This window comes from Tachysurus fulvidraco, chromosome 1 (genome assembly GCF_022655615.1).
Source record: "Tachysurus fulvidraco isolate hzauxx_2018 chromosome 1, HZAU_PFXX_2.0, whole genome shotgun sequence".
NCBI classification, from domain to species: domain Eukaryota; kingdom Metazoa; phylum Chordata; class Actinopteri; order Siluriformes; family Bagridae; genus Tachysurus; species Tachysurus fulvidraco.
This window is the reverse complement of record NC_062518.1, coordinates 19,735,063-19,745,040: the sequence shown is the minus strand read 5'-3', so window position 1 is coordinate 19,745,040 and position 9,978 is coordinate 19,735,063. Positions and strand designations below refer to the sequence as shown.

At 42.8% G+C, this 9,978-nt stretch overlaps 1 protein-coding gene across 2 annotated transcripts; it reads right to left on the bottom strand.

The window, feature by feature from the left end:
* Positions 1–241: 241 nt before the first annotated feature.
* Positions 242–9,279, bottom strand: tbl1xr1b (tbl1x receptor 1b). Of its 2 annotated transcripts, none has more exons than XM_047820792.1 (16): positions 9,051–9,279; positions 6,900–6,962; positions 6,567–6,667; positions 6,309–6,454; positions 5,954–6,155; positions 5,354–5,486; positions 5,113–5,254; positions 3,879–3,942; positions 3,536–3,633; positions 3,391–3,451; positions 3,172–3,293; positions 2,994–3,068; positions 2,712–2,839; positions 2,463–2,628; positions 2,272–2,373; positions 242–1,998 (listed from the first exon to the last, which is right to left on the bottom strand). In XM_047820792.1, the coding sequence occupies exons 3-16, from the start codon at positions 6,622–6,624 to the stop codon at positions 1,972–1,974; spliced, it is 1,524 nt and encodes a 507-aa protein (XP_047676748.1). In that variant the 5' UTR covers positions 6,625–6,667; positions 6,900–6,962; positions 9,051–9,279; the 3' UTR covers positions 242–1,971. The 2 variants fall into 2 exon arrangements, with proteins under 2 accessions (XP_047676748.1, XP_027004461.1); XM_027148660.2 differs by having other exon boundaries at positions 6,900–6,971; positions 9,052–9,279.
* Positions 9,280–9,978: the final 699 nt, after the last annotated feature.

The following is a 9,978-nucleotide window of genomic DNA, read 5'->3' as shown; positions in this document are numbered from 1 at the left end:
GCGATTCACAAATGAGCAGGAAGCAATTCGCAAATAAATACAATTTATAAATATTTTTTTATTTGCAAATCCCATTTTATTTATTTGTGAATTTCATTTCTTTTTGTGAAATTTGTAAAAATATTTGTGAAACTCTTTATATTTATTTGTGGATCATAGTGTATTTATTCAGAATAACGAAACAATTCTGACCCCATACTTACTCCTAGATGAAGGTAAAAATGACTCATAAATGACACTATTATCAAAATATATTTTATTCTGGACTTTTTTTTTCCTCCATGTGATCTGACTTAAAAAAAAAAAAAAAAAAATCCCAAAAAGTCAAATCAAGAATTTGAGCAGGAGAAAGAAAAAAAAGGAGGGAATATTTTAGGTCGAAAATAACAAAAAGTGAAAGGGAGAGAAAAAAAAACCCCAAAAAGAACAACAAAAAAACGGGGTTTGGATGAGTTGAACAGGTATTTATTTACATGGTCCACGATGTTTACGATATGCCCGTGTGTTTTTTTAGAATTTTATTTTATTTTTTTCAATTTTTATTATTTTTTTTTTAGATATATTTTTGCGCAGATGACTACAAATAAAGCAGAATTACAAAAAGATTCCAAAAAGAGTACAAAAAGACACGGCGAAGCGAGTGCCGAGACCGGAAAGAAGGGTTCGCCGTAAAAAGCGTGCCTTTAAAACCAAAAACGTTATAAAATACCATTCCACTGTCATAGACAATATAATAAATAGGCGACTTTATGGTACAATCTATGTAGTATCGATAAGTTTAAGCAAGCATCAAAATACTCATCTCTTTACAAAATTTTAGCGACATTCTGGACGGAAATAATAATAATAATAAAAAAAATCAGCAAATTATGATTTGACAAAATAACGTGAAGCCGTAGTAGGCGATACTTTAAAAAACAAACAAAAAATATGCCACAATAGTTAGAAACTAGCATCCTAGTTAACGTTCAAGTCAATACAAGAGAGATATATTTTTTGTCAAAAGGCATCCAGAATTAAGTGCTCGACAGATTTCTTTGCGTTGCGTCTATCTAAAGTGCAGGAAAGAAACGTCTTCGCCGTCCGTCCTTTTGCTTCTGGAGTTTAAAAAAATAATAATAAACTATGACTGTCTAATGGTATTTTATTAAAAAAAAAACTCGTTAGGGCGTTTACAAGTATCGTCTTTTCCGCTGGATAAACATCGACGCATACACGCAAATTCCATGCCATCATCAGAGCTGTACTTGAGATGATGAAAACCAAAAAAAAAAAAAAAAAACTACATGATGTTAGTACACGAAACGAATTTATACTCTGATTCAGATCATTCGTACATGACCACTAATCGATCGTCGACGAAGCTGAACTGTTTACCGTCACAGCTAGCTAAAGATACGAAGATCGGATAAAAAAAAAAAATAAAAAAAAAAATCATCTCGGACGTTAATTTCTTTAAGCGTCTTAGGAAAAAAGTTGCTTGTAATTTTGTCTGCAGGTCGTTTTCCGTACTCTACCCTTAAATAGCTTGTGTATAAAATATCATAGAGTCGAAACGGTCATCCTGCACGATTGTTTGTCGAGCCATAACGTTGCATAGCTGGTATAAATCGATAAGCCGTTCATTACGCTGAATCGGTATCGCTGACCTAACGGCTTTTGCCAGACAGATCAAGTTCTAAGGATGTCAATGTTTAAAAAAAAAAAAAATATATATATATACACAGACAAAAAAATTTAAACCGCTTCAGGTTCAGTGTTATCAGGACGCTTTCTGGTGCTCACGTCACCAAGGAAGTGAATCGACTTTTGGAATGGCGGATAAAGGGGAAGTGAATATAAAGAAAAGTTGAGACGTGGGCGATTTATTAGTTGCGTATCCCATGGGGGAATATAGAAGAGTTCATGTGGAGAGTCTGGATTTGGCGAGGTGCACGTGCTTTGTCGATGCACGGCATCCCCTTGGCAGAGTCATTTCCGCAAGTCTAATACGCAAACCTGAAAGACAGAGAAGCAGCTGTGAGTTAAACAGTCATCCGTTACTGATCCTGAGTCATTATTCTGTAACTTGGATGTAAATATAGCAGCAAGAACTTTGCAGCAAAGTAAATCAGCACTTGTTGATATGGGGAGAAACTCCTGAGTTAACTGCCGTGGCTGAGGACTGAACACTAACTGCTGTGTAGAGAGAGTTCTGTGGACTGCCATATGACAGGGTAATAATCAGAAGAAGAAGATTAAGTATGATCACAATAAGGGGAATAAACGTACCGATCCGTCTGACGCGCTGGCTCCGACTTTATCCCCGGTGGAGTTCCAGCACACCTCAAAGATCCCACCTGTCCCTCTGTAGCTGTTTACTAGGGCGCCACTCTGTGGGCACATGTGGAAATACACGGTCAGAAAATCAGATAAGAATTAGCCTGAAATCAAGAGAGCTGTGCTCACGTTGTCGTGGTTACCTGCGTGTTCCAGATGTGCACGCATTTATCGAAGGAGCCGCTGGCGAGGTGGCGGCCGTCTGGGCTGAAAGCGACGCTGTAGACGGGCTCCTGGTGTCGTGTCAGCGTGTGTACGCAGACGCCACGTTCGGCGTCCCACAGTCGCACCGTGGAGTCGAATGACGCGCTGCAGGGTTCCGGGTACAAGATTAGACACGTGCAGTAGTACGATAGAAATGCTTTGCGATTTCATGTGTCACGAGTGTGTACCTGGCCAGCATGAGATTGGCGTTGGGGTTGTTGGTTCCAGGGCCGGTGGGACTCCATTTGATGGTGTAAATCTCTTTGCTGTGGGCCTGGAGGTCATGAACGCATGTGTCCTGCTTCATACTCCAAAGCTGTACAGAAACACAATCACAGTGTTACAGGGTCTGATCCAGGGAACAGAAACGTGGCACATAAAACGCTCTGAAGCGACTGTGTGTGACGAGTTGGATAGATTACACACAGAACGGATCAGAAGGAAAAAAACTAATAGTTCTTCCACGTCACCTTTAGCGTCATGTCGTCTGAGCACGAGGCCAGGAGGCTGCCGGTCGGATCCCACTTAATCGCGTTCACTTCGTTCTACAAAAGGCGAGCGCATGAAGAAATAACGTGCGTTAATACGTACGGTTTAATTTAAAAAAAAAAAAAAAAACGGAAAAAGAAGAGCCATAAAAAGCTTTACCGTGTGACCCTGGAATGTCTTGACCGGTCGATCCTGGCCCAGTTTACACACATGGATGCACATGTCTGTGCTGCAGGAGGCGAAGGTGTTATTGCTCTGCCAGTCCACGTCAAGAGCCGGAGCTACACACACACAGTCATGTTAATTTGTTACTCATCTGCTTATTTACTGAAATGTTTGAGGGGGGAAAATTGAAATCTACTCCGTGAAGCAGCTTACCAGAGTGGAATGGAAACTGCTGCTTGGCCTCTCCGGTGTGTGCATCCCAAATAATTGTGGTCTGAAAGGAAAACACGTACGTTTGCTTAAAGTACACACAGCATCCAATCATTTCGAACTCGGCGCACGGAGCGAACAGAGTTACCTTATCGACACCAGCGCTGAGGATAAAGTTGCCTTTCTTGTTCCACTTGAGAGCAAATATAGGTCCCTTGTGTTGGCCTAAAGTACTGGCAAGGTTCCCTAAGAGGATGTATGAGGTTTTATTATGGAGCAATAGGAAAAAACCTCAGTGATGCTGGAGTGTGTGTCAGCATCGAGAAACTGAGGTTTAATAATAATAATAATAATAATAACGACGATAAAATTACAACCGAAGTAATGAATAAAAAAACCTCCCAAAGAGATGTCTTCAGAAAGGTTACTAATAAACTGACTCTGTGTAGCTTAAAGTAGACCTGGTGTAGAGCAGAGAAATAGAGATGTACCATCTTTAGTCCATATCCTGGCAAAACCGTCGTAGGAGCCGGTGGCTAGCAGTGAACCTTCACTCTGGAGAGAGAGAGAGAGAGAGAGACAGAGTAAGACCGATTATAATACAGTGTGAGAGAGAGACAGATACAGAGGGGAGTGACACAGAGAGAGACAGTGAGAGAGGGTGAGAGAGAGAGAGAGATGCAGAGAAAGAGACAGTGAAAGTGAGTGATACAGAAGAGAGAGATGCAAAAAGAGAGACACTAGGGGTAAAGAGAGAGAGAGAGAGATACAGAGGAGAAAGACTGTGAGAGAGAGATGCTGAAAGAGACTGAGAGAAAGAGAGAGACAGTGAGAGAGAGAGAGAGGAGAAAGATGCTGAAAGAGACAGAGAGAGACATACAGAGGAGAGAGAGACTGTGAGAGAGAGATACAGAGGGGAGAGAGACGGTGAGCGAGAGAGATACAGAGGAGAGAGAGACGGTGAGAGAGAGAGAGACAGTGAGAGAGAGAGACGGTGAGAGAGAGAGACGGTGAGAGAGAGAGACGGTGAGAGAGGAGAGAGAGATACAGAGGAGAGAGAGACAATGAGAGAGAGAGATACAGAGGAGCGAGACGGTGAGAGAGAGAGAGAGAGAGAGAGATACAGATGAGAGAGAGACAATGAGAGAGAGAGAGAGACACAGAGGGGGGAGAGAGACGGTGAGAGAGATACAGAGGAGAGAGAGAGACGGTGAGAGAGATAGAAATACAGAGGAGAGAGAGATACAGAGGAGAGAGAGATACAGAGGAGAGAGAGAGACACAGAGGGGAGAGAGAGACGGTGAGAGAGATACAGAGGAGAGAGAGAGACGGTGAGAGAGATACAGAGGAGAGAGAGAGACGGTGAGAGAGAGAGAGAGATACAGAGGAGAGAGAGAGATACAGAGGAGAGAGAGAGATACAGAGGAGAGATACAGAGGAGAGAGAGAGACACAGAGGGGAGAGACGGTGAGAGAGATACAGAGGAGAGAGGGGAGAGACGGTGAGAGAGATACAGAGGAGAGAGAGAGAGATGGTGAGAGAGAGATAGAAATACAGAGGCGAGAGAGATACAGAGGAGAGAGATACATGACTTCAATTTCCATTAACTAAGTTTTTTTTTTTTTAACGTGAACGTTATTCTCTCTAACGACTCGCTCCTTTTCCTCTTCTAGAAATATCAGGGAGAGATAAGTGGAGCTGCTTGTGCTGTGGTGCGTCTCTCACATTCCAGTCCAGTGAGGTGACGTCTTTGTTGCTCGGCACATCTTGGCCTCCTTCACGGATGCAATGGCGCAGCACCAGCTGGGTGGAGCCTCCTGAGCTGCACTCGCTCAGGTTCCAGATCCTCGCCGTCGAGTCTCCAGACCTGAAAACAGAAAGGCACACAGAGTGAGAACACACACTCGGGCGGTGACACAAAGTGAGTGTAGATCGCTGAGCAGCTTTTGTCTAAATCGTTACTGACCCTGAAGCGAGCAAGTCGCTGACCGGATTCCAGGCGCAGATGAACACCTCGGACTCGTGTCCACGAAGCACCATGGCCTTATGGGCCGGGATCTCCACCGCCCGGTCCACCTCCATCATGTCCGAATGGTGGTCTGCCAGGAACGAGAGAAACTCTTAGACATCATCGTACACAACAGCAAGCAACAAAGTGACAGATTTTCTATAGACAAATCCAACGGATTTGCAAATCCTCTGACTAATCCAACTGTCAGCGTGGTCCTTAGACCCCCTGTTCACCGACCGTCACGCAAATGTTTGTTTCGTCTTAACCTCCATCCAAATATTCAGAAAAAATAAAATCGACAAGAAGGATGAGCAAGAAGTCGCTTTCGCAAGAGCAGAAATTGTGAAAACGCTGAGCATTTGCACCACCATCAGGACCTGAGTAGAGACAACTGAGAACCTGCTACCTTGTGCCGAATCTCATGTCCCTAAATCCTATTAATTAAGCCCAAAACCAGGAGGCTCCAGTGCTTTGTAGAGTCTCATTGAGGTCACGATCAGGAGCTATTTTCAAACACGTCTCCTGAGCTTTATTTCCCCATACAGCGTCTCTTACTAGATAACATGTGCGTCCCGTTCTCCTCTCCATTCGCGGCGCTCTCTCCGTTCTTGGCGCCGCTCGCCGTCCCTGGTGCGGCCTGCTGCTGCTGTGCCAGCTTGTCACGATACACCTGCTGGCGCGTCTGCACCACATCAGGCATCACGGCGTCGATCAGGGACAGAGACTCGATTGGGCGGCCGTCGAAGAGCGTGCCATCCTGAGGACGTAGAGTAAAAGGTTATGTGCCGTGCTGCTCGCCATCTGAGTAGGAAAAGCGTTAACGCTATTGTCTATTAACCAAAAAGTAAAGAGATGGGATTAGTGTATCTGCAGCATCGGGATTACACGCTTAGACATGAGCCACACTCACCTCGTTGATGCTGACCTCTGCCTCGACGTACTGAAGGCCCTTCTGGATGATTGAGATGAGCGCTGCAGGGGGGACGAGCGCACCGTTGATGTTCGACTGGCTGATGTGGCTCTCTATGCCGAAGGTGAACGCTGAGTGAGAGAATCCTGCAGAGATGAAGAAATTGTGTTCATTCATTAAAACATGTTTGTTTTAGGGGAAAAAGTGCTGATTTATGTGCGTGTGTGTGTGTGCGTGTGGTGTTCTTATCCCCCTTACCCGACTCCTGTAGATATCTGTACACCAGGAAGTTGACCTCATCGCTGCTTATGCTCATTTTGGATCCTGGCTAAACCAAGACGTCAGGGCAAGAGAGAAGCCTGTGGGAGAAATAGAGGAAAAAATAATCATGCGGGAAAAAAAAACGAATATAAAACCAGCCGATACAAACGACTGGCTTCTACACCAGCAAAAAATATTTTATAATATATGGTATTAGTAATCGTCTAAATGATCTCAACCGTACTTCGACGTTTGTAAGTTTCTTGTGTTTAAAACGCTTTAGTGTTTATATTTACAATTAAACTCGCTATGGCGGCGTGTTAAACTCACCATGAGATCGAACGTTGGATCAGACGCTCACACACGTGCGATCCATCGGGAAGCTTGGAGGAATACTTCAACCTGATGTATTTAAAAATAAAATACAAATAAAGTTAAATACATAAACTTGAGAAAGAGAAATATTGCACATTGTAAAATAAGACAATATAAGGACTAAATTGTTTTGTTAATTTTCATATTTTAGCTTTACAAAATGTCTGAAAGACTTGACATCTTTATGACTGGCATTTTAATGGTTTATCATATTACAGCTCAAACTCCCTAAACATTTGCTGAGTCAGCGACGAGCCGATATGAACAGCTACGTGAGTTGAATCACGTGTTCGGACACGGAATAACGCGAGCTTTCAGACGGAGAAGGAACGACAGATTTTAGAAAAGGACATGATGGATAATGGGGAAGAGAGTGAAAGAAAGGATCATGGGAGGAAAAAGAAAGAATGAATGAAGGATTAGGCAGCAGACAGGAGGAGACAGAAGAAGACGAAGGAAAAGGACAAGTTGCGTGATGGACAAAAGTGGAGAAAAGGATGGAGGAGGAAGCAATGAACAGGAAAGTCAGAATAAACAGAAAAAGGACAGAAAAAGAGAGCAGTGAGGGAGAGAGAGAAACACACAGACAACTAAAGAAAAAAAAAGGGAGGCTTTGGAAACAGGAGAGAAACAGAAAGAGAGCGAACAAAATCGAATCAAGAGAAAGAGACAGAGATAGAGACAGCAAGAGAGAGACAGATAGACAGAGAGAGAGAGACACAGTGTGACGGAGAGAGACACAGACAGACACAGAGTGTGATAGAGAGAGAGACACACACACAGAGAGAGAGAGACAGACACAGAGATAGAGAGAGAGGGAGGTTAGAAACAAAATAACAGTTCGAGGGAATGTCAGTAATAAGGTCTCAGTCCACATGAACGATAAGAGAGCGATTCGAATCGACTTATGTGCAGGAAGTGAATCAAACACCCCCTAAAAGCACCCTAAGGCATTTTCTCTTCACCTCCGCACCTGGTCTGGTTCAAACAAGAACAACAAAAACCTAAAAACGTGTCATTTATCCGCGTGTAAGAAGTGTTCGGTTACAAACACCACTTCCTGCTTTTAGTCACGTGCTCCACTTCTAAACAACTAAAGGTGACGAGAGTAAAAATAAACACACAAAACAACAAGATGCTGAAGGACGCGTCGCAAATCAGTCCGTATGGGATAGAAAGTGTTCAACACGTGCAGTGACACGCACTGTAAACCTACTGCACTTGAATACGGGACATGGAGCGAATTGGGACACGACCACTGTGGAAATTATACTGTGTGTGTGTGTATATATAACTGATAGAACTTTCGAGAACACTTATGAAGTTAGCTCTCTCACACACACAGGAGCCAACTTAGCCGGCAAACGACGCAGTTATCTTAGCTGTTTATCTATTAAAGTCAAATTGTTTACTGTTTTGCATTATTATGCTTATAAATAAGTACATTAATATTTACTTCCCAGTCGCCCGTTAAACAAGATGCGAACAGCTAGTCAGGTAGCTAGCTAGCAAAAAAAAAAGAGCCCACTAGCTAATGCTAGGCTAAATCCTAATCCCATAAAATACTACAAAATTTTTTAACTGATCTCAAACTGAACTTTATTGTTGAGGAGGTTAAAATATTATTAAAATATTCTTTTTAATACGAGAGAGGGGAAAAAATAAACATCCCCCATCCCCCCATTTACTACATATATACATAGACACACACACACACACTACGGCTCGGTCCTATTGGTCTCCTCACTTAACTACATAGGGAAGAAAAACTAAAATGGCGCCAACGAGGAATGTAGTGCACTTCATATCCTAATCCGCGCCATTTAGAACGCGGCCCAAAGGCTACAAGCTCTCGTGCACATGCTACGGCTAGTTAGCACACAAGTCAAGCTTTCAATGTGACCCGCTGCTAAGTTTAGACGCCACTAGACAACATCCACGGTGAAAGGCACGGTGTCTAAAAATAAAGCCGAAAACATTCCAAGTGTAAATGCTCAACAACGGTGCACAATATAACACACAATCATAGCGGGTAATCGCTAGCTAGCCGCTGACGCTAGCGAACGTTTAGGCCTCGCGCACTTTGTGCTAACTCGAAAGTGCTTACGTTGAAATCCCGGTTTTTAATCCAGACGTCGCGCGCGTGCTCGTTTGTTTGCGTTTCTCTTAAGTTCCAGCAGCGCACTTTGTTTGCTCGCGCGGATAATGAACGCGTCGCGGTTTATTTCGTGTAATAAGGAGTAATGAGACTTTTCAGAAAAGTCGTACGGAGCAGAAGCTAGTCGGCTCAGAGGAAGCAAAACCGACGTCACAGACTCCGTGACCTTCCAGGCGCAAATGAGGCGGAAACGCGCCCGCGCGAACGTGTGCTGTGTGTGTGTGTGTGTGTGTAGCGTGGCAGAATATTGTGTGGGTGTGTGTGTAGCGTGGCAGAATTGTGTGTGTGTGTGTGTGTGTGTGTGTGTGTGTGTGTGTGTGTGTGTGTGTGTGTGTGTGTGTGTGTGTGTGCACGGTGACGATTTGTACTGTTCACACCTACTAGTTATTTAACACAACAGTATGGACTGATTGTTATTATGAATATATCACAATATATGACCCAGTTCTTCCCGCCCACTGTATCTATAGCAACCCACAGGAAACCACTTAAAAATAAACTACATCTTTACTCATTATTGATGAATTTATACTAAAACGAGATTCAGTTCTGCGTTTATTTTTGTGAATTACGAGGTTTAAAAAAAAATTGTATTCTTATTTTCCGTGGCTGGTCACTTATTGGCTCCGCCTACTATCCTTGGATTCGTGTCTGTCGATAAAAAGATTGCTTCAAACTATTCATTTTTTTCCCCAGTGAGTCATTTAATTCACTATCAAACAAATAAATAATAATAATAATAATAATTATTATTATTATTATTATTAACTGTTACTTATTAAAATTAAATAAACACTTTTTCCATAACAGGTTGTTTTTTTATTAATAATTAATAAACAGCACAATGCAACAAATATAATGTTTGCTAGATAATTC